This window comes from Coturnix japonica, chromosome 15 (genome assembly GCF_054131305.1).
Source record: "Coturnix japonica strain WE chromosome 15, WE-NBRP24, whole genome shotgun sequence".
Classification (NCBI taxonomy): Eukaryota; Metazoa; Chordata; class Aves; order Galliformes; family Phasianidae; genus Coturnix; species Coturnix japonica.
The window spans coordinates 3,496,239-3,521,134 of NC_140677.1; the positions used below are offsets into that span (position 1 = coordinate 3,496,239).

Genomic DNA, 24,896 nt, shown 5'->3' on the forward strand with positions numbered 1-24,896 from the left:
AATCAAATGAATAAGTTACCTTAAAAATGACTTACTCGACAACTTAAAGATGCGGTGTTAAGTACATCTGAGTGATGACTCAAGGCTTTTTTAAGTTCCTAAGGACATATTTAACAGAGATAATAATACCATTTCTGTTGGGGCAGCATTTTGCATTAAATTGATGCTGGGCATTTAAAAATCACAACATGACACCTTTTGGAAGTTTCTGGCTATGTTATATTTTATAATAGCAATTCTTGCTCCCCCACCATTCGGAGGTGATTGTATTTGTTGGAAGAAACAGTAAGTCTTCCCTTTCTCCTTTTCTCTTGATGTCTGGGCTAAACAAGGACAAATTCAGACTACAGAACTGAGAAGTCACCTAATTCTGCTCACTGACAGCAGAAATCATCTTTAAGCTGAATGGCCACACTGAGCTGAAAAGGCTGTAATGCAAATGCTGAATTTCAGATAAAGTGGTTAAGTGAACAGAAAAAAAAAATTACTATTCCATGAATTGCTAAGTCAATAGTTCTCCATTAGCATTTCTCCTAAATTCATTAGAGAAAATTCCCAACACAATGCACAAGGTGTAAAGAGGAAAGTATACTCTTTACATTTAAATGAAAACCAAATCCAGGAGCAGACAGTTTCACATCTCAGTTTAAATCCTTGTACTCAGCAGAATTGATCTGTACTGTGTGTATTACAGCTGTTTGAGAATGCACGCTGCTTTTCCAAAATTATTCCATGATTTTGAAATAAAATAAATTCACGAGCACTGTGATTTAACATCTTTGTGCTTTCACAGCTTTGTATGTTCAACGTGTGAACAGCAGTGTGAAAGGAAAGCCTTTCAGAAACACAGAACTGGAAAGCAGCCTTTAAAACCATGTGTTTCTTCACCAATCTGAGGAAAAAGAGAGACCTAAAAGATGAATTTAGTGCTGGCTCATAAACTTCACAGAAAAGTATTTCTGAACTTGATCTTTATGGAAAATCGTTATCTTTGGCACTAAGCTGGATATCAGGGCTTATCACTATGCTCCATCCCAGTTCTTTTTGATAAATTCCTTTAATGGAGATGACTGCTACTTCTAAGGCTGCCTGCCTCAGCTGTATGAAATGCCCATAAGTAGGTGAGAGAAAACAAGGGTCTGAGTGCATCATCTACCCTGTGTGTTTATAACCCGGCAGGGAACGTTTGACTAATAGTAGTAATTGCCTTTGTTTCTTGGTAAATAACAAACTATTGTGGGACAAGTACAGTAAGGGTCAAGGTCTGCCGTTTTTTCCTCTATAAGAAACACACTTACTCTGTTTCTTGCTTCAGTTAAAAAATGCTTTTTATAAAGTAGCACTTCAGATATTTAAGAATATCAAAACACACAGAATTTAACTGCAAAAGACAGAGTTTTTCCAGTGAAGCTTGCTCAGGTATCCTTATTATCACCTGGCTCCAGCTTTCATATGTTTGTTACAATGATAATAATGATAAGAGTTCATAAAATGCATATACTTTCTTACAAATATTGCCAAAAGGACAATAGGTTTTTATAATCAGCTCTGGCACTGGGCAGCGGATGCTCGCTGCATTTTGTTGCTGGTGGAGCACACTGCTCACAGGAAATGAAAACAACTGCAGGCAGAGGAAAGATTAAATACAATCAGTGCATCCCTGCATGATAAGTAACGGGCTTTCTGAGTTGTAATGGACTAAATAGTGTAATGTGTTTAGTTTGGTAACCTCAGAGTTTAATCAAGTATTTTTAAATTTTTAAACAGGAAATGGCCTTCTCTCAGAAGGATATACTTATTTGCAGTGCATAAATCAGTCCTTGAGTCACATGGATCCTGAGCTCGGTCTTTACTCTGCCATTAGCATGAATTCTGTTTCTGAACAAACTCCTGGTCATTCTGGTAGTGTAACGTGATTTGATGAGTTGCTGCTGCTGTTTTTCCAGTGGTTTGCTCCATTCAAAGCCTTGCCTTAATGCTGTTTTTCCAAGTCAATGTCAGGCTGTGGATTACACACAGACTGCTTCCCAGGGGTTACTTTGGGGAACTGGGTGCTACTTGGGTGCTGCTGGCCTGAGCTGCTTGCCCCAGCAAAGACCTCCTGTGCTGTGCCCTGGTGGACAGGATGCCATCTTGCCCAGTGCAACAGGCACTGTGAATAGCACTGTAAAGACTCATTCTTTTTCTCACCTTTCACTTCTGAACTTTCTCCACAGTGTGACTCTATGTGGTTAAGTCAAACTTGAAAGGTTTTAAGTCCCACTGCCATGCACAAGTGTCCTCAGCTCCAGCTGATGCTGAGGGGAACGGGCACACTCTCACTGAGCACAGTAGGTAGCTTTTTAACACTGTATGAGTGTCAGATTTTAGACCAGATAGCATGTAGCTATGACAGCTGTCTTTTAAATTATGCAGAAGAACAAGCTGAGGGCAAGTGTAAATGAACAGTAGCTTGTTAGACAAACCTGCCTAATATAGCAGTGTTTATTCCTCCAAAAAGCACCAATACACTGTCATTTTGCAATCAGATTAGGTAAAAGTGTGGGTGCACGTATTTTCTGACATGCTTGCTAGGTACCATGATTTAAATGTTTATTTCCAAGCATAAAATATGCACATACACTTACACACAGATCTCTCTCTTCTGAGATTACTGATCATTTATCCTGTGCCAAAACAAGGCAGAAAATTTACCAAATGTGTATCATTAATATATCCACTCAGTGTATGTTTGTGAAAAATCTAATTCATAAATTATGCATTAAGCTGGCAACTATACATGCATTGACAGGATATTATTAGGACAAAGGCAGCTATCTTTGCAAGAAGTAGGGGACATTAAAACACTACTGAATGACAAGCAGAATCAGGAGCCTTTCAGCAGAATTTAATCAGAGACTGTTCTGGAAGCTAAAAGACAGTGCTGGGAGTTCCATTCTTTTCAAAGAATCAGATGCCTCTGAGTATAATCCACATACAAATCCCTGGTTTACATGCAGAGGATCCCCACAGACTATTGGCTGTGGTACCTCGTGCACAAGAAATATTTTCAGTGTTACAGCTTGAATTTAAGGAAGGTCTTATTATCCAACATGTTGAGTTGCTTTTTTCTTGCCTTCAAATTCCAAACTAAATTAAATTAAACTTACAGTATTAAAAAGAAACTCTGAGTGCAGAGATGGAAAATATTTGAAATGCTTTCAAGTAAACACTCAGTCTAAATGGAAAATGTGTGAATTGTTCCTCTGTAAGTTATGGGAAGGGTTTGCTGAAGTAACCTTTAGTTGAGGAAGACACACTAGATACATTCAAACTACTGAAGAAAAAGAATCTAGCCCTGAGTACAGCATGACTGTGCTTCCAGATATTTCCGAGTGAAATGGCAACGTACACAGCCTCATGGAATCAGCTGTCACACTAAACATTATAAACTGCTCGGAAAAAAATAAATGATAGCAGAGAAACAGATAAGCATTAGTTTACAAAAAATCCGTATGAATTTCATGGTTTGTAAAAAGCAGGAATTGTTGAACGAAAATGATGCACCCAATATTTGAGCTTATAAAACAGTATTTTGGAAGATAACCTTTCATAGCTATTATATTCACTGACATTTGTTTTCTGTTCATTTGCTTCTTCACTACTGTCTTCTGTGGTATCATGCCACCATGACCAAAGTGACAGACTTTCGTCTCTGCTGGATTAATCAGTGTGTTCTTTGATCCATAACATATGCTCCTGGTAGACATTTAGAGTCAACATATTCAAGATTTGTGGTCTGGCAGTTCAGTCCCTGATGTTAACCCAGCTGACAGACAGTGTAAAGTGTTTAAATTTTTTTATTTCAGCCTGTCTTTTGTACGTAAGAGAAGTTAAACAATGGAACAAACATGCATTGTTGTATGTTTGGGTTCATATCTTTGCTTAGAGATTCCTTCTTTTTTCTGGTACTGAGAGGCTGCCCAGACAAATCTCAGATCCGCGTAAGCACCATATGTACATTTTTCTGCACATCATAGGCCCAGGATTCCCGTATTCATGGCCAGGGCAGTCTGCCTGCATGGAGGAGGACATAGGCTGCACACCATGGCTTTGGAGGTGGGGGGCCTGCCAAGGGCACTGTTTTGCTGACACTGCAGGGACACGACCAGGTTGCTGCAGCCGATGGAGGAACTATTTGAAGTGCTAAAAATTAACCTGCTGTGACTTAGAGGACTTTGTGGTGAGAATCCAGAACCAGTCCTCTGGGATGGTGCTGGAAGACAGTGCAGAAGGAGCAGGGCTCTGCCCTCAGCTCTCCACAAGGAGCTCTGCTCCTGACCCTGCTCATCTGCAGAGGACAAGGACTTGGACTGTGATGATTGATCCCAAGTTTGCTCTGCTCTAGGAGCTGTGTTAAACTTGTTAAAAGGTTGCATCAAAGAAAACTGGTCGTGGATGGGGTAAAGGTGACAGAAGAAGTAGGGTGGTAACCAAATATATTTTTTCTTTAGAATTTCAATTAAATTCATTGATGAGTTTCAAACATTTTAATTATTTTTTCATTGGGAGGCACAGTACATGATTTATAGCCCAGCCCCTCCTATTCTGATGATACTGCTATAAAATGCTGCATAATATATTACTTCCTACTATGACATGCACAGATAGAAATGGCAAGTGTAAAATGGGATTAGCTATTCTCAAAATAGTCTGCTCTTGAAATTACTTACATAAGGCCAGCGCTGAAACTCCCTTTGACCTCAGGGGGTGCTGAATTATGTCCCTATCCCCATCTTCTACTGCAGACAAGAACAAACCTGCCAGTGGCTGACCTGTATTGGGCCCCAAAATATACTGTGTAGTACAGAGAAGAGAAGATTACTTTATGGTTTTATATAAGAAAAAAAAAAAGCATTGTCCTGCCATGAAGAATTAAACAGAAAATGAATGGAGAAACCAAATGTCAGCTGCTCCCTTAGACTTCAAGGTTCAGGAAACTCTACTTTGTGGGAGAGGGAAAAGACTGGCAGGCTGAATTGTAAGAGAGTAATTGTATTATAAGAAGATTATGGAAGATTATTTTGCTTGCGGGCCCCAGATTTCTGCAAAAGCAATCCTGAATTGCATCCTACAACGCAAAATGAATTCACCCATTCCTCTAAATGAAAGGGTTTTATTAACGGCGTATTCATTTGGTGTGCTCAAAATTAAAAATGGACAAAATGTTACATGTGTCTTTCTTTCATCTGACAACATGGAGCTCGATGAGATTAACAGTGTGACAGTTCATAGCAAGAAAAAAACTAATTGTTTTCTCAATAGACAACCCCCATAATAATTCAGAAATCAATATGCATCCTCAGAGAATTTCCCCCAGCAGAGATTTGGAGAAAGCAGGGTGGCCTGCGTGCATTTCCTTATGAATGTGGAGCTGCTGAAGTCTTGGCTGGCCTGACTTTCTTTTCTTCTTCTTTTTTTTTTTTTTTAATGTTTAACTATAACCACTGGGACTGGAATCATCGCTTCTACTGGCCTCATATGAATATTAATAAGACACCGGGCCATGGAGCTCCTTGCTGATTTTGACAGTTTAAAGGATCAGTTAGTTAATTAGAAGATGACATGGCACATCTCATCCCTTGGCTCCGTCCTGCCTTCTGTCTCCTCTTTTCATTTTCTTTTTTGACACGTTAGATTACATCATTACTTGTAGTTTCACTTGTTAGCCACACCATGAAATGAGAATATTTTAAGCTCTAATTATTTTGATTTCTCTTCTCTGCTAAGAACATGAAACTCAAAGAAAGCAAACAGAAACTTCAATACTAAGGACCTAGGAATCTGTGTTTGGCAGTTTATGACCTGCAAAATACAGCCAATAAACAGAAAGGGATTTTAAGTAGCAAAGAAAATCATGTCGATCACCATATTGGCAACTAAGCTGCTAAGTAGGTGCCCTCATTGTCTGTGTTTTATTTGTGAGTTGTTCAGTGTTTTCATAGGTACCTAATCTGAAGTTTCTTCCCTCCAGCCATTAACTGATTGTGCCTCTAGACACGTACACACAATCCAGTATGTTCATTCCACTGTGCAATATTAAAACAATGTATGTGAGTTTTCTATCATCATCATCATAGTCAGAACAGACAAAAACAATTGGAACAGAAAGCATGGTACTGTGCAGCAGCCCTCTAATTTTCGAGGAGGAAGGATAACAAAGATAGACAGTGGATAATATGTTTCATTAAAATGGATACATATTTCTTGATACTCCAAAACAAGCCACAACCCAAAATATATTTAAATAAATAAATAAATAAATAAATAAAGCTGTAGAGCATACAGTAAACCATAAAAGCTTTTATATTGTACAGTCCAGTGCCTTACTGCAGTTAGCCATCAGGACAAAAATTCTGGACCTGCAGTAGTACCTTGAAAGAACCCGAATCATTTTGCTTATGACTAAACCATCTTGTTAATTAATACTCATCTTTTAAATCAACATTATGTCTGTAAAATTCTTATCCAGGATGTTGATCTATTCTCACTACTAAGCAAAAGAAACACACGCAGCTCCCTTTCTTAGTAGGCTTACCAGTCTGAAAAAGAAGAGTCTGCAGGAAAATCTCATTCCACGTCCTGCATTGTGGAGAGCCTGCAGCCATGGGGCTTCATTTTAAATTATGAGATTAGTGGGTGACTGTACGTTCCAATAGGAGTGAGTATTTCTGGGTTATTATGGATATTCATCACTGTGTCTGCCTTTGTACTTCCACATTTCTTTTATCAAACATTTATATTTTTGTATTCATTTCAATTCTCCTTAATCAATACTGGTTCTCAGAGTATGTATATTGAGGGAGGGAACAGCAGAGAAAGTATGTCTTCACAATAATTCTGTGGTGTTTGCCAATACAATAACCTGTGTAAGTAATTTATTTTTTTCATTAAGGTAGACATGTACCATTGATTCACAGGGCTGCACAAAAATACAGTGCTAATAGCAAGTGGAAATAGATTCCACCACCACTTAAGATCAAGGTAGATCAAGTTAACTTGGAAGGAACAACACTTTGGAGCTTTGTGATCTCCAGGAATAAACTACACATTGGACCAGAATTGCTTGTTCAAAGTGATACAAGTTAGATGTGAGAAGTTTCCTCCCCGTGTTAGAGAAGGGACTGTGGCTCCAGAATATCTTTTGATCTTTTATCAAATCAGTGTTACCAAAATAGTATTGATTTCATAACTAAACAAGAAGTGAACAGGGTAGCTGTAGTTTTATAGGATAGCAAGATTATACTGTGAACAGGAGAAATGGAAACCACACAGAATTGTTGATGTATTTTATACACTGAGCAGTAGAGAACTCAGAGTGCACTAGAGCACTCAGCAGGACCGTAGCCATTTCCTACATTCTTCTGTATTTGGAAGAAGACATTTTCAAGATTATGGCTCTGTTGGCCATAGGAAAACACAGATGAAATTCACAGCACTGGCACAGCCTGTCTCCCTGACTACAAACCACTTGAGCCTCCATGAACCTCAGTCACTTGTCTCCTACACAGTGTGCCTGATCTGTTTTGACAATACTTTGTAAAGCAGAGATGACTGCTGCCTCATGTGTGCAGGACCAGCACAGCTCATTCACTGCTGGCCCACTGTGTGTGCCCATGTTGGAATTAATCACAGACCAATTCTGGAGCAAGTGCCTATCACCTTTAGAGGAAATGCAGCTTTCCCACCTTCAAAGACAAAAATGAATACTGACATTCCCTTTGCTGCTAAAAGCCTTAAATTTCATTTCATTCAAGGTCTGCTCATCTTCTGTGTTGTTGTTTTGGTTTTTTTTTGCTAAGTAGGGTTAGCAGTGAGATACCTCCTGTGCACCTGAACACAGAAATGAATACAAAGGCAAACATATCAGCAACTTTTTTCATATTCACTGCCATTTACCATTAATACTTAATATTCCCACATATCCTTTTCATTAGAGGGTTAATATAAAACCTAATGAACCATAGATGTCATTCCTGTTTTGCTCTGTTTCAAATTAAGAGTGGAACAGTACAAACTGAGAAATGAAAGCTGATGTCTTTTCAAATAGAGAAGGTTTAAGATTCATAATATGAATACAGTATCTAAAAGATAAAACTTAGTAAAGGCTGTGATACTTAGCAGGTCTTGGTAATTTCTGACCATATATTATTATTATTCTGCTGACCTTACAGGGAGTTCATCGGGAGCCGTTAAGGTCAAAGAGTAGAAGCATTTGGACACAGTCAAATGGATTTTACACCTTTGTCTCTTTCTGACATTACTGTTTTGCTTCAGCAAACTGCCTGATATTAGATAAATCCTATTGGCTACCTTTCTAAATCACTTCAATTTTCTTTGTCCCTGGGCTACAGTTATATGATCGAGATCCAAAGCTATCAGCGACTATGATATACTATTTTACTTGCTCGTTTGTATTAGAATGAACTTTATTAGCTTTTGGGCACGTGTCTATCAGTTTTAAAGATTAAGTATTATGTCGATAGATTCTATGCAGCATTCAAGTACAATGAATCATTTTGCTGGCTCTGAAATTGTAGAACAGTATTATCACTTTTACAAAAAACATTTTCATTTGCAATGAACCATCACTCACAGCAGTCTGTGCTCACCAATGCTATTCCTCTAAAGTGATATTTCACAGTAAAGCAAAGTGGGGATAGAAGCTCTGTAAGTAATTTTAGATTTGACAACACATGAACTTTGTAAACACAAGTGTGTAACTGCCAGTCAGTTTTACGCTCATATTTTTTTATGATCTGATTTCATCATTTAAAAATCTTTAATTTTCAATTTGATATTCTTATAAATGTTATAACAATGATCACAATGCTCTTACCATGTAAAAAGCAACACTTTGTGCAGCCTTCAGTTTGCAGTTCTTCTTAAATAGAAAGTATCTAGTTAAATCACCTGTAAGAAATTACAGAGGTAAGCTTGTCAGTTCCAGTATCAAACCCAGGAAATCAAAGATGCTTTTTGATAGGAAGCTGAGGTTTCTTCCAACACAGGAAAACCTTTTAGAGCACAAATCCAGCCTATAATAAGATTTTCTCATTTCCTTACCAGTCTTCTGTACTTTTTGGTTTGTGTTCTTAGTGGCTGAATACATTTTGTGATGAATGGGAAAATGGGCAATGATACTGCATCCAGGATTTGAGCTAAAGTGCAGCTACCTGAAGTGTGTGCCTCCAGGTCCCTCAAGCTGGCATTGCTGTGTTGGAAGTACTGCTGATGGTGATTCTGGAACTGCTTTATTAATATGTGAAAAAGCATTTGTATTTTGATTAGTTCATTTTTGGTCCTCTAGTAGCTAAAACCTTGTTCCACCCACTCCATAACAGTGTCTCTGTAAATCCAGCGTGTACATTTCCTGGTTTAGGGATCACCTTTTGGCTTAATCTTTGATCAGCATTTCTTGGCACTGTGGGAATAGACACCAGAACAGGCAGCCCAAGGAGGAGATAGATCTGTAGTCTATAGGTCAGCTCTCTGCATCCTTCTCTCCATCACAAGGTCTCAGTGGCATATTAAACAGTTATTTACCCTATTCTGACCTCATCATTTCTGCTTTGCAAAGACTGAGTTAACACAGTGTTCTCATACATGCTGGTGTTGCATTGCTTACAGTGATGTTGCTCTAATTTTCCTATAATGTTACTGTCTTTTTCAAGTGGCATTAATTAAGAAGACACTGGACTTCTTAAAGAGCTTAGAGGACAGAACAATCCCTTCAATGATCTAACAATAAATATCATTTCATTTAAGTTACTTTTGAGAATTGGAACTCTTTCAGAGAAGCTAAGTGGAGCAAATAAGGACCTCAAGGCAGCAACATTAACTGATGGGAAGAAAGCCAAAGTTTTACATTTGCTTTCACAGCCTCTCTTGTGGTATGTTTTAGTTTAAATATTTTGGCTCCAATCTTGGAGCTTCCAGTGTATAGGCAGATTGCTATGCCCATATGCAAAAAATTGCAGAATTGGGATCTTTATACTTTTAGTATGCATTTAATTTTTGTGCCTACACAATGCCATAGAAAATCCTCATTTACTTTCAATTATTTAATGAAAGACTTTTCAGAAGGGCATTTTTAAAGCAGGTCCATGTCAATTCAATGTATTATTAAGAATCAAACACTTGCCATGGCTATCAGTGGATTGTAGTACTGCAAACTTGCACATAAGCGTAGGGAAAGAGAACTCAGAGCACTTTCTCAACAAAGAGGCTCTCGAGATTTAATAGAGGTAACCCAATAGCTCTAATTAAAAGGAACCCTAAAACACTTGAAGAATTCCAGATACTTGCTTTAAAGTCCAGTTGTGTAGCACAAACAGTTTTGTTTCACACCACTATGTGTAATCATAATCTGTACAGTTTCCTGACTTCTGTTTATAAAACACACAAATGTGAGAATTATTTATAAAGTCACAGCTGTTCTCTTTCCTTGCCTTTGTTTCTCTCAAATCTTAAATATTTGTTAAAAAAAAAAAGAAAAGTAATTAAAATATTGATGCATTAAGCAAACATTTCCACAATCATGCTCCTTAAATAGGAATCATTTGTTTAAAAAGAACTTGCTAAGTATATGTACAAAAATATAATGTTAAACAGTTACTTACATACAAACAAAGCCAACTTGCGCTTAAAGAAACAAAATAAACAGTGCCAAACCATTACTAATATTACAGTCAACTGCTCAAACATTAGGAGCCCCAGAACTGAGTGCAGTGCTTGGTGTTTGCCCAGATCTGTGAAGCAGCTATGTGCCATCTGCTCCCTGCACAAAGGACATGAGTTTATTCTTGCTGGTGGGAACTGCTGTCCAAGAGCCAACACTTGGCAATGCAAGTCCTTACCCTTGACAAAGCTGGCAGTCAGCGCTTTTTAGCCTTTGAGTTCCCCAATAATGTTCCTTTCCAGGGTGCAGGTCCCTCATGAGTTCTTCATTTCCCTCTTTATTCTGACTCACCAGCCCGTGCAGACAGGACACTACCAGCGCTTAAGCCTTGTGCATTCTCTTTACCTACCAACATCTGACAGGCTTAATCATAAAATAAATCAAACATTTCAGTAGCAAAATTTAAACTAGGCTTGTAGTTAGAAGCCTGGGGATTGCAGGTTGCAACTATGACAAACACAAACAGCAAAACCTGTCCTTAGGATGGGACAGGATTTGCTCGTAGCCATCACACAACCTGTCTGGAACATCCTGCCTCCTGGAGACCAGAGCAGCACCCTGCAGTTTGCAGTGGCCCTCGCACTCTGGATGCTTTTCATTTTCAGTTCCTTGGAAATTAGCTTTTACACACAAAAGCAAATGTCTGGTAGTTGGAGCCAGATATCTTGGTAAAAGAGATTTTGCAGACTTGGCCATATGTAATCAGATAGGGAGCAAATAATCTAGATAAATGCTAATGAAAGCTCTTCCTGGCACCTTGTATATTCAAAGGCTATTTACCATTGTTCCTAGTCAGCTGGCTTAGTAACTTCCCATTCAGTCTGGATTGCTCAGATTCAGCTGGGACCAATATAATATTCATATTACATATGATGTAAGATGTTCTCTATGCCTACATTTTGCTAAGCTCATTATCTGTGTGGTGCCGGCGGGACCACACATGACACATTGTTAACACAGATGACAGATCCAGTGACAAGCTGCCCTATCCAGACAAACCAACGCAGCTGGTTTACCTTAACCACATACAACATGTTTACTAGTTTCTGTTACACACAGACTGGCCTGTGCATGTATGTTACAAAGCTATGGCAATCACACACCCTGTGTAATTCAGGCAGCTTTTGCACGCTACCTGGGCCCAGCAGTGAGGATCACTGCACATCTTTGGTTTTGGTGTCCATTCCTGAACCTCGCAAAGAGCAATTGGGTAAAGGAACTGAAATGCTGGAGTCTCTTCGTACCATCCGGCATCACCCACAGAGTTGGTTCATCACTGAAGAAGTCTCATAAGAATTACACTGAAAAGTTGAAAAAACTTTTTACTGAGAACATGTGAACTGCAGCAGCTGAAAAGCTGATCAAATTTAGCAGTTATCACAGGGACAGCACCAGGCATCCCTGTGCCAGACTTCCCATTCTTGTTTCAAATTCCATTGATACTAAAACTTTCTCAAAGAAAACATATCACAGAATCTCAGAATTGTAGAGGTTGGAAGGGACCTCTAGAGATCATCGAGTCCAAACCCCCTGCCAAAGCATCCAAAATTTCTCATGGGCAGGCAAAGTATTTTTTCCTGTACTCTTACTCCCTGAAATGACTAAAGCACTATGGCTGAATTACACCTTTTAAAACAAAAACCCTCCTTGGACAATGCCCAGAGTAGTAGTTTCAGTCCAAATGTTTGAAGTTTGGAGAGTACCATAAAAAATGAGGCTATGCTCACGAGACAGTGCCACAATGTCTGTCCATGAGAAGAACAGGGAAATATGAATTAGATTTCAATAATGGAAAATATCTCAGTTGAGGTAACTTCTGGCCTGACTTTTGGACGGGCTTATTTACCAGAGCAACAGTGCAACAAAGGCAGCCACATCATTAAGCCATGCTGCCTGCTGCTGAGCAGTGTGCTCACTCTGTGAGCTCAAGAATCCAAAGCATCACATACATGAGAGAGCTCTGCTGGACTTACTTTCCTGACCAGATATAAGGCTTATCTTTTTGAATCAGATGAAACTTCATGAAAACAGATCATTACTGGTCTCTGGGGTAGTTATTAGATATAATGAAAAATCATCTCTCACAGTCTATTACATCACCACAGAACAACAATAAATTGATGCATTTCTGTTGAAATTACAATTGAAATATCATGCATGTTTCAGTTTTGTTTCTCGTCATATCCAGCTGCATGCTATTGCTGAGAATCCCTGACTGAACCCAGCCACCTAAACTAAGTTTAACATTTAAACAGCAAGTGGTATTTAAGAATTAACATAATCCCTTTAAAAAGGAAAAGCCATAGGCATCAGCTTTGAAAATTTTACCTTAAGTTGCTTAATCAAATCACATAACCCAAAATTATCCAGACAGAGCCATAAACTTCTTCAGTTTCACTAGGATCTTTTTTTTTTTTCTTTCTTTTCACTTAATTCATTTATTATAATCCTTCCTGCTTTGAGGGAGCACTAATTCCCATATGCGCGAGCTTTCCAGTTGTTGAAGATCCATAGCCACAGGCTGTGAAGATGCACCCAATACGCTGTTGGAAAGAAATGTTTCTAACAGCAAGAGCCAGAATCCTTCAGAAGGGAGGACCAGCAGTAAGACCTGGGCAATCTCTGTCTTGCTCTAACCTTGAAAGTTACTGTTGCAGCAGAAATACTGTGAGAGAAACATCACAGGGATGGAGCCCCTGTCTGCTATAGGAGGCTTCTGACATTTGACAGGGATGTGAAGAAGTTTCCCATCTTTGTTTCCCAGAGTTGGGCAGACTGCTGCCAAAACACATTCCCTGGAGTGCAGGGATCCCTAGGAGCCCTTCTTGTCACAGTCTCTACCTTGTAAATTGGGCATTACAGCATATACATGGCATGAACTGCATTTCAGAAGATGACCATTTTAATTCTAACTGTGTCATTGTAATTGTAGCAATAGGTGGGCATCTCACAGGGAGATACCTATGGATTGAGGTTGTGCATAAAAGTTGCACATGGTCATCACTGAAAATTTCCTCTGAAATCTCCTAAGCCAGCAGTCAGAAACCAGGTAGATGACCACAGCATGAGATCAAGGCCTTCTGCCATGAAACATCTGTATCTAAACTAAACTTTTCAACTCATTCTTGTGTTATGCTGGTTACTTTTCTGTGTAGGAGAATAAATTGAAATAAGACTGTAAAAATGCATGCTATCTAAATGTTTAAACATATATTCAATCCAAACTGTTAACACAGGGCAGTGTGTCCTGCAGGGTGAGCAATAGCTGTAAGGCTTACACTTATAGATGCTTTTCTAGTTCATTGGGCAGCTCACTGATGTTTCATATTTTACATCTGTTGCACAGGTAGATTAAGGCACTCAAATAGTGAATACATGCCATACTTATTGGATAGCTTTTTTGTAAATGGGGAACATTTTGAGTTTTAATAAATTAGAGAAATCAGCACAGATGGCCATTTTTCAGTTGGTATAAATATTAACCTAAAGCTATTCTATAAATATTAATCCAGTGCTTTTTTTAATTTACTTTTTTCAAATCCACATACATTTAGCAGGAACATCTCCACTGCCTTGCAGTCATGCCCTGATGGCTGTGCATAAGCTTTCAGGGATAGGGATGGCCTTTCTGTGTTGTGTTGAATTCCTAGTTCAGTCATCTCCTGCTATAACTGAGCTCCTCAGATGCCAACACAGTATGAGATAAAAATGAACGCTTCTGAGCACATTTCAACTTTGCTGCAGCCACTGCTGAGTTGCATGCTATTAGATTCATTGCATTGTGCCTTACATTTAAAATGTATTTCTGGTCTGCTTAAATATGTTAAGAATTATCCTGAGGGACCGTAGTAAAATGTAGTCATGTTTATTTGTAATTGCTACAAAATGGTTTACAAAATTGTTAGTGTCTTTTATTATGCCTGCTACTGAAGCTCTTGCCTGTTAATTAGAGAAATTTCAGCTGTCATAGTTGGCAATTATAGCTTCTGTATCACTGTCTGTTATGAATAGTCAATGAGAGCTGATTAATATGCATGAGTAGCAGTATAAAGTGCGTGCTTTGGAGCTCAGTACGGCAGCCAGAGTGAAGCAGCAGAGGGAGTGTTGTGTACTGCCAGGGAGAGGGAAAGCTGTAAAGAAAAGAGCAGGGTTGCTCTGCAACGTTCTGTGCGATACTACTGTGAAGTGCTCCAGGTCAGCCGACCCACCCAGGTGTTTCAAAGGATATCTGCATGCATGCTCATTAACAGAGATTTCTGTGGCTGCACTGCTGAATAAGGAAGATATTTTCTGCTACTTGGTTAAACATGGGATGCAGTTTGTGCACTCTACAGAAGCAAGAAGAACAGTACAAATTACTGTATGAAGTTTGTCAGGTAAAGCATTAGATTTCATTTCTAAAAACAAATGTTGTCTTTTAGGCTTGTAACCACTGTTAATGACAGGGAAGATGGAATACCAAAAATTGCTTATACAAGTGGAAATGAAAGGGTCTGTTGCCTAATTTCATGTGTGTAAGATAATTATTATGTTTTTACTTTCCCTACTGTACACTTGCAGAACATCAAATATTTAAATGTATGTTATTATACACCAAATGTTTTGCATAATTTTATATCAAGAAATAGGGCACTGCTTTATTTCTCTAGTATGCATTAGTAAAATTTCACAAAGAGATGACCCTCATTGCTTGGTCACATGCTCTGAGCAAGTTAGGAAGACGCAGGCAATGACTGATGCTCAGAAGGTTTTGTCTTTGCTTACAAGTACATATAGATACTTTCTATGCCCTGCATTCATTCACTGCCGAGTCTGCTTCCTGCCAATATAAGTTTATGTCCTGTTCTTTCACCTCTAAGTGCAGGAATATCAGCTAACAAATAGCTAAAGTTGACAGCAAATGAAAACTAATACTCTACAAATCTTTAGACACCCCATTCTTCATATTGAGCAGCTGATAAGTTTTCAAAAATTGTGATAATGTACCAACTCAATACAATATTTCCTGTCTTTCTGCTCTTCTATTTGTCTATATTGTTTATCTCTCTGTAATCTCTTAACTTTCTTGCATCTGCAGTATAATTTTGACAAACACAGTGATGGCCAGGTTTTTAAGGGACATGCACTTACTGATCTCTTGAAATAACCATCAGCAGATTATAGTTAATCTCCGAAAACATGAAGTGCATTGAACACTACAGATAAATAGGAAATAGCAAGATCTCTCAAACTGTACTTTACTACTTTACCATTCCTAGTGCTGTTTAGGACACATGACAATTGCCAAGTGACATGAGCACTGGGGGCTGGGGGTGACATTTCCCAGCATTGCCATGTGTTTGCTTGCCAGCAGAGGGTATTGCTCAGCGTCACAGAGCAGTGAAACCCCGGGCTCTTTGCTGTGCAGCTACCTGCATGTGAGCACAGATAGTGATGGCACTGACAACACAGTGAATAATATATGTGTTTTGTATGTTATGCTGATAGGGAAGCGATTAAATTTTAAAGACATAGTTTTGATCTAATTCCCACTTGCTTACCCAAAGGACACACTGTTGCTTTGTGGAGGGAAAAAATAACTTGTGAGAACAAATAGAAAGACATGCTTACTGTCATTTCTATTTATACTGACTCACTTCCACTTGCTAAGCTGCTGTGCATGTGATGATGGGAAGAATTTCAAAGATTATCAGATTTCTTGGATATTGTTTCATACTGAGAACTGGCTTCACATGCTGCCTGCAGCAGCAGAGTTGGTGCTGGTTCTGTTGGTGAGCTCTCAGCTCAGCTCATGCAGTGGCTGAGGTGATAGTTACTTATCCCCCAGGTCTAGATTTGATGACTATTAGTGAATCCCATTCAGAAGTTCAGCAACCAGAGCAACAAATTATTCATAACTGTTTACAAAGCTTTTGCAATCTTTGATGTGAAATGAAGGAATCAGAAAACCTTTGCAACTTACTGACAGAAGCAGGGCAGCGTTCTTTAAATACACGTCCTTAAGATCAGTCACAGGAACAGTCCTGGTGATACCTGAGCTGACTGAACTATCTGGTGCTGACTGCTGGTTCAGGGCAGACATGGAGTTGGATTTAGAAATCAGCCTGGAAAGTCTTGCAACCTTGTTCTGCAGCAGAAGCAGCTCAGTGCACAGCAGCAGTAATTAACGTTGAGCATGAGAGTCCTTTGGGGAAACATGGTTGGAATACCCTCAGCTCCCAAAGAAGTGAAAGGTGCATGTAATCCTATAAAACTAGGATTTCTAACATAGATCTGAATTCTCTAGTACTATGAACCATGATTATTCCAGAATAGAAATTATTGCATCCTCGTATAACTTGAGAGCAATCAGTTAAAATTTAACGGTAAGGAGTATGAAGCATTATTTTCATTAAAATACCAGGATACGAAAGACAAAAGTTCTAAAGTATGTTAGCGGTAATATCTCTTACAGCAGGTTTTATTTTGCATCATCCATGTAACCCTCATAGTGTGTCATAAGCTGACAGTGCCATTCCTGACAAAACTAAGTTTTTTTCAAAGTCTCAGTTAGACCAAAATTTACATAATTTGGTTTTAGGAAATATTGGCCATTGTTACAAATAAATCCCCTTGACCTTATTTTTAGAAGGTTAATGGCTCTGAGGTGTAGGAATTCAGAAAACACTTGCAAGAATTAATAATAGCACATAACTACGCTTTCTCTATTAGGCCAAGAGCTTTTATGTGGCTGTGAAAACAATACTTCAATAAAATACAATTCCAGAAGGTCTGGTACATCTGGCTCCGTAAGTCCTCATAACAGAGAGCACAAAGAGGATCAAATATACCAAGGCTCAGGCTTTATCCCTTCCTCATCCATAGATAATTCAAAGAGATCCTCTTCATTAAGGGCTTTGGCACATTGCCTACAATTTCTTTTTGGGCTGCTGTGAGCTTAATGAGGCAGAACAATGGTCTTGCCTCTTGTTGAACACATACCTTATTGTACCTTTAATCACATAATAAAAAGCAAATTAAGACACCTAGTCATTAAAGGATATTGTAGCTGTGCATATCAATGCTTTGCACTACAAATACAAAGGGGACTGTGGCAACTTGAAATCTTGATGCCAAACAGCATCACTGGTTATGAGCATTTTTGGGGCAGCAACATGGGGCATATACCATAGATATATCATGATATGATACCATAAATATATCCTGAGGTTCACTTCCCAGTTGCAAATAGCATATGAAATGAAGTAATTACATGCTATTAGAGTTTAGGTTTCAATTTATATGGAAATTTTCTCCAGAATATTTTTGATGGTGAAATTAGGGAGACAAAGGGAAAGAGTTTTCTTGAGGGTAAAATCATAATATTGGGAGGCCAGTTTTCCAGTTTTCTTTTCTCAATGTCTTTAGCTCCTGTACAAACATCAGAAATATGGGCACTTCCTTTTCTAAGGAAATACCTTGGGAAACAAAAAGTGATCTCCACTGAAGGAAACATAGAGAAGAATACACCATCTGAAGCAGGGCTTTTGAGTTTGTAAAATGAAAATAAAGATTAGGACCTCAGTTTTTTAACTACGTATCTCACTCTAAGCACACATTGACGCACATTTTGAAAGGTAAGCATTTCCTCAGTAGACATCTAAAAACTCCAAGGGTAAGAACACAGGATTTTAAATCAAATTAACTGTACAGGCAATGTTCAGAGCTGTTCCCTGGGATTCAAGATAATGGAGTTCATCTGCTTCTCATGGTAGGAATATATTATAACTACAACCCATCAAAACCTACACTTCAAGATGAGAAATGGTGGTTTAAAGCAGAATGGGGCCCAAGTCTTTCCTCCAGGCTATCTTTCCAGATCAAGGACAGAAACAGTGGTAGGAAACAAGCTCACATTGCCACCGCACTTGCTTCAGATGATCTGAGGGCAGATGACTTCTACCTCTCTGAATGTTGACAAAACAGTTGGTGCAATGACCTTGTAGTGTTTTCAGAACTTGAAAGCTCTGTCCACATGCTCTTTGCCAAGCACATTTCTGAGACAAGTATAACAACAGCATTGGTAAAAAACGCAGTGGGCAAACTGGATTTTCCCTTTTTGCTAAATTAAGATATTATGTGGCTAAAGTAATATAAACACCAAGGTTAGCATACAAATTGCTGTGCTTATGAGAAGATGGTAGTGATGAGGAAGTAGCTGACACTATATTTCATTTTCAAATTCCAGCAGCTGCTCTTGCAAAGAGACTGATACACAAGCTAGTTGCACTGAGCTCATCTCTGATACGCCTCCCTTTGTCATTAGAATTCTGTTCACATATTTAGAATTACAAAAAATAAAGCAACCAGTGTTAACAAAGGTTGATTCAAGCACACAGACTGACTAGACTTAAACATTTCTTAGTAATGATGTTATCCCAAATCAGGGCCATATCTCAAAAAGAAATTTCTAATCAAAGCTGTGAGGTCTGGGAAACAAAATAATTATGTATATATGTGTATATGCTTTTCACACACTCAAATTTAATTGGGCAGCCCGAGAATTAGTCTGCATTTCAGTAGTTTTCAGTGTTAAGTGCCAATTATAGTAAACTGGTCAACTTGATATGCAGTATATGGCTTCAAATACACTGTATGTACATTTTCTGTGCTGCAGCTGAAATTAAGAATACTGTTGAAGTTATATTCTGTCACTTCGCTACCATTAAACTTGACCTCAGTAACAGTTGTGAACCTATCGCACTTACTTCAAAGTAGGTGTGTGTTTGCTTAAACAAGACGTTAATTCCAAGGGCTTTGTTCTAGACAGGGTTTTCTACTGCTGAATTAGTTCAGCTGTAGAAAAACTCTGCTTGACATACTAGAGACTCATAATCTTCAGAAAACTGCCCTTTAATGATTGTGGCGCCTGTCTGTGGCTCAGAAGTCCCCTTTCTTAATTAGGCATTTACCAGAAACTGGCAATTGAAATTTTCCTCTTCACTTGACAATGAATAATGTAATGCCTCTGTTAGAATTTCTCTGAAGATACTCTTTATTGCATGTTAGAGGGATATTTCAGTCATTAAAGGAACATAAACAAGTTGTGATATGAAATAAGCAAAATGCCTTATGGCTACTTGCAATGTAAATGGGTAACTTGACCTACAGTGTACCTGAAATATCTCACGGCTTTATTGTCTTCCTAAAACCTGCAGTGCCTTTTCTCTTCATGTTTAGCAGATATATTGATTAACCATAGCATAGCTCTATTTCTCTTTTTTAATTATTATTTTAAGTGATAAATGATTGAAAAGATGGGTTTTGTAATGCTCTGCACTTATACATCTGTTTAATGCTATGAAGCAGGTGGCAAGAAACCTCAAGGGAGCAGGCACTAGGGACAAAATCACTCTGTGCTTTACTGTCACATGTCAGACATGGGCTGGGATAAAAGAAACATATGGACTAATGAAAAAGTGCAGATTTAATAAATGTGTTTTGTTGTGTCCATTAATAATGAAACAAAAGGTCATGTTTCATTTTCACTAGGATGGTACAACTCTACACTTTTATATAAATTGGACTGTTTCTTTCAGAGGCTCAGTAGGTAAATATAAGCAGATCCAGATAGTCCTCCTGAACCTGTTAGGAATTTGACAGGAGACCAGAAGAGTAAATAATTGATAACAATACATACACTTCACTGTATATGTACATACACAGCACTTCAGTATTTACTAAATAGTGACTGCTGAAGCAAATCTTCCTACTAATTCAGTGTATCTTTAGGTAAAAATCTAGATATGTCATCCAATAAAATACTGAAGTATCATGGTATAGTTTTTATAGGTTGATTTGACTCAATGATAATTCTGGGTGTGATCTCACTGTAGGTGATGGGGCACACTCTCCACTGGCACAGGAAATAGGCACTTTCTCATTTCATTTCTAAGTGCTGAAATTTCTTCTGGCTTTATCCTGAGACAATACCTTAGATGGATTCAGTAGAATTTCCAAACACTGCCTTCAGACTCCTTAGGAACTCTTGAAAAATTAAATGCTTCATAGAAAAACTAATTGTACTAAATATTGTTTCAATCTGATTGAAGATTTTCTTTCTGTTTTTTCATGGACTGCATTCATTTACACAGATAATTAGGTCCAATAGCATTGTTTTTGAGAAACTGGACATTCATACTTGAAAAAATCACAGCTGGTATGAAAGCCTTTTTCAATTTAGGCTTTCTTATAGAGTGCAGCATAGGCTATTGCATCTCTGTATCTGTATCGCTGCTATCAGTTTTAGCCAAGTAAAGGAAAAATGAGTTGTGGGGTTTTTTAAACACAAATAGCACACTGGAAATTGAAGGACATGTTCAAACAGCATGAACTGAAAGGCCAGAGATGAGGTGGTGATGGGACTTCTACTGTCATTACAACTTCTAAGGTTTGTGTTCAGCACTGCTCTGCTTCTGGAAGCACGTGGCACAAGATCACAAGGTGCAGATACCTGATATCAGGTAGCTACTGAAAGAGCAGGCTCCCAGCTGAACCAGTTGGATCTGTTACTGCTGCTGGATTCCTAGGTAGCAACACCAGGCATTTTTTCCATCTCTGACAGCAGCTCCAATAACCTTCTTCAAGATAGATACAGAATCATAGAATCATCAAGGTTGGAAAAGACCTAAAAGACCTAAAAAGATCATCCAGTCCAACTGTTCACCTATTACCAATAGCTCCCACTAAACCATGTCCCTCAACACAACATCCAGTCATTCCTTGATATCTTCAGAGTTAACCTGAACTGCTCTTTCCCAATCTTACATTAAGGGGACATTACATTTGTGGAAAAAGGGAGGGGAGCAGGAGGATGGACTCAAAAACTTCAAATGGCAAGTGACAGCACAGAAACGGGAATGGGTATGTTGTGAAGTAACATCAATGCAGAAGCATCATTCTTCAAAGTATTTGCCCATGTTTTCCATATACAGGCAAATCTAGAAAATGAGAGATAGTGGGTAATTGCAGTTACTGGGTTATTCTCATTAGCAATTCGTAATTATTTATGGCTGTTGTTTGTAACTCACTCAGAAATATAATTGATTGGTTCCCTTGGGTCATGCAACTGAGACGGCAGAAAGAGTCATTAAAAAGGGAAGACCTGTAAACTTGTCCAGTTTTATACTGACCCTGGTTATTAAGCCATGAGCAGATATGCAAAAGATTGTCATTTTTACACTGACAAAATATGTAGAAGTAATCCTGCCACTACATAAAATCATTTAACATGATAAATGCATGTCTGAGAAGACTCCAAGTGTACCCTGTATACTCTGTATGTAGCACAAATGTGAGAGTTTCAGAGGCCTCAGCATTGACCTAAAACTGTTTCCTTTGAAGCAAATGATAAAATAGGAGCAGAGCCTGAGAATCCAGCCAGAAGCAGATACATTTCAGTATGCAGTGTACAATGCTGGTGCTGTGTTGTCAACACATAAATGAGCTAATTACTAATAGAATAAAAATTCCTTATTTCAGTGGTCTTTCTTACCAGGATTTTCCGTTTGGAAGTTAATGGTTTCAAGAATAAATGCATTCTGTACTCTTAAGAAAAGATTTTTTCTTTGGTCTTAACTATTTTGTCATGGATGGCTCACAAGGCAGAAGGAAATGGCACACACATGGAAACAGTCCATTGCTAAAGAATATTATTCTTTTTTCTAAAAAGTAAAAGAGAGACGGGGAGACTGTCCGTATGAGGGAAATAAAAGAGGGATTAGATGGAGCTGCAAGAAGAATTAACCTGTATTTTGAACCTTCTTTTTCCAGTTCCTGAGGAAAAGGAGTTTTAGAAAACAGGCTTTTTGCTGCTCTCGTTTCTATAAAATCTTTAAAGTTCTGGTGCTTTTTTGTAATATGCAGACTTCTTAAGAACTTGCTAAAGAGGTGAATCAGACCATAAAGAGTGTTTTAAATGGAGCACAGACGTCTGTAGTCTGACAGAACTAATGTTTTTATAGTGCACTTCCCAAGGATTTGCATGCATTTCTACAAAGAAAAGCTGCTTACTCGTTCTTAAGCAAAAAAGTTTTCTTCTGTGACATTTGTGAAGCAGAGAAGAACCAACAAGCTGTACAACACATACAACTGTTTACCATTCATGACATAAAACCCATATAAATCAGCCTAACTTGATAGAAGGAAAAATAATTTTCTTTTACAGAAATCTCTCTAGTTTCTTTAGTATACTACCAAGACCCAAAAGACATCGTGCATTATTTATGCAAAAATAAAGTGCAAAATATTTAAAGGACACATGGTAAACTCTTTATGCTTGGGGATTTTTATGATGGCACAGCTACATCAATAGACAATGGAAGAGGCACTGATGTCATCTATCTGAACTTCGGTTAAGGCCTTTGACACAGTCTCCCATAACACCCTTCCCCCCAAACTGGAAAGATATGGATTTGATGGGTGGACGGTTCAAGTAACTGACAAGAAACTCATTGTGAGATCATACCCAGAGAGGGGTGGTCAATGGCTCAGAGTCTGGATGGAGATCAATGACAAGTGGTGTCCAAGTACTGGGACCAGTGCTCTTTAACATCTTCACCAGTGACATAAGACAGTAGGATCAAGTGCACCTTCAGCAAGTCTGCAGATGGTGCCAAACTGTGCAGTGCAGTTGACATGCCCAAGGGTCAGGAGGCCATTCAGAGAGACCTAGACAGGCTCCAGCAGTGAGCCCAGGTGAATGTCATGAGGTTCAATAAATCCAAGTACAAGATCTTGCACCCGTGCTGTGGCCTTCATTCACAGAATTAATATCTGTGTCTCATGCATTTGTTAATGCTTCTATCTGGCTCCACAACAAATTTAATCAAGGTCCATTCTTTATGTTCTAGTTTAACTACAGCTTTCTCTATTCAGTTTAGAAGGCACCCAAGCATTTTCATATTTTAGTGGTTAACGTGTCCATCTTTTTTTGCCATGAAAGATCCCATTGTCTCTGTCACATGGCCTGTAAAGTTCTTAGGAAAGTACATTTATTTGTAGTTTTTTGGTAGTCTTCTGAAGCATTCATATGCAGGGATTTTTTTCTTTTTGCGTTATTCCAGATGTAATTATTTATAAAGGTGAATTTTGCTGAGTACAATTGAGCAGCATCAGGAATAAATTTTATGTTTGTACAGCCACTTTTTTAACAAAGTGAACTGTACAAATGTATTCATTGGCTTTTTAAGCACTGGGAGTTTCTCAATTGTGACAGATTGCCAGATAGCAGGGAAACACCCTAATCAATATGTCCTATTGGCTTTCATTTCAAAAGAACTTAAAGTTAGCATCAAGTACTAATTCCACATGGACAACAGATTATTGAAATTATCCCACTGTATGTTTTTCATGACTATTTTGTAGTAGGAATCGAACACCAAAACCTGCTGACTTCCTGGACAAAAAAGCACATTGGCTATGTGCGCATAATCAGAATTGGGGATTACCAGTTTTTATTATCCAAATGGAGCACTCTCTTCCTCATGACTCTACAACAACAAAAAAGTGATATTACTGTGCTAGAATAAGAAATAATTATAAAAACCATGTAAACATAAACTACTCAGTGCTCAGTATTTAGTGCACAATGTGGCACTTTGCATTGTTTTTCTAGGGGCCTAATCTGGAGCAGTATAATTTCCCAACTGCAAATTGCTTTAAAGCATATTTTTCCATCATTGCTTCCTCTTCCATCATTCTTCATTTGGAATCTGAATGGTTAAGAGTGATAGCTTTGTGCAACCCATTAACTCTTATTTTGTTAGCACAGCTCTCAATAAATCAAATATAATAATGTTCACCATATTGCCTACAACTAACTGCAGATGGAAACAAAAACCTGCAGGGCTAAAAGGATTCTACCCAGTGTGAATTAAGGAGTCAGTCCCTCATAAGAGATCCACAGACTGACCAGAAACCATTCTATGTGAATGGCTCCTGGCCAGAGAATGTTGCGTAGTATGATGAGGATACTGCCATAAAACATAGAAATACTTGGAAATAACTCATGTAAAAATAATTTTTGATACAATCCAACTACTACCTTATACCTTGCTTGTGTCAGTCTATTTTGAAGTTTGATTATTTACATGTAAATCACATATAAAATCACAAAGGGGATACCAGTCCTCAGATC

At 38.3% G+C, this 24,896-nt stretch overlaps 1 protein-coding gene across 2 annotated transcripts in view; it reads left to right on the forward strand.

Moving 5' to 3' along the window:
• PDZRN3 (PDZ domain containing ring finger 3) overlaps positions 1–24,896 on the forward strand; it is a 119,609-nt gene that overhangs the window by 76,557 nt on the left and 18,156 nt on the right. Inside the window, exon 1 of one of the 2 annotated variants that reach the window (XM_032447263.2) lies at positions 14,800–15,096. The exons of the other annotated variant lie outside the window; for it this stretch is intronic. Coding sequence (XP_032303154.2) covers positions 15,028–15,096 — 69 coding nt within the window. The 5' untranslated portion in view covers positions 14,800–15,027. Of the gene's footprint in view, positions 1–14,799; positions 15,097–24,896 lie in introns of those variants that run through there. 2 annotated transcript variants of the gene reach the window in all.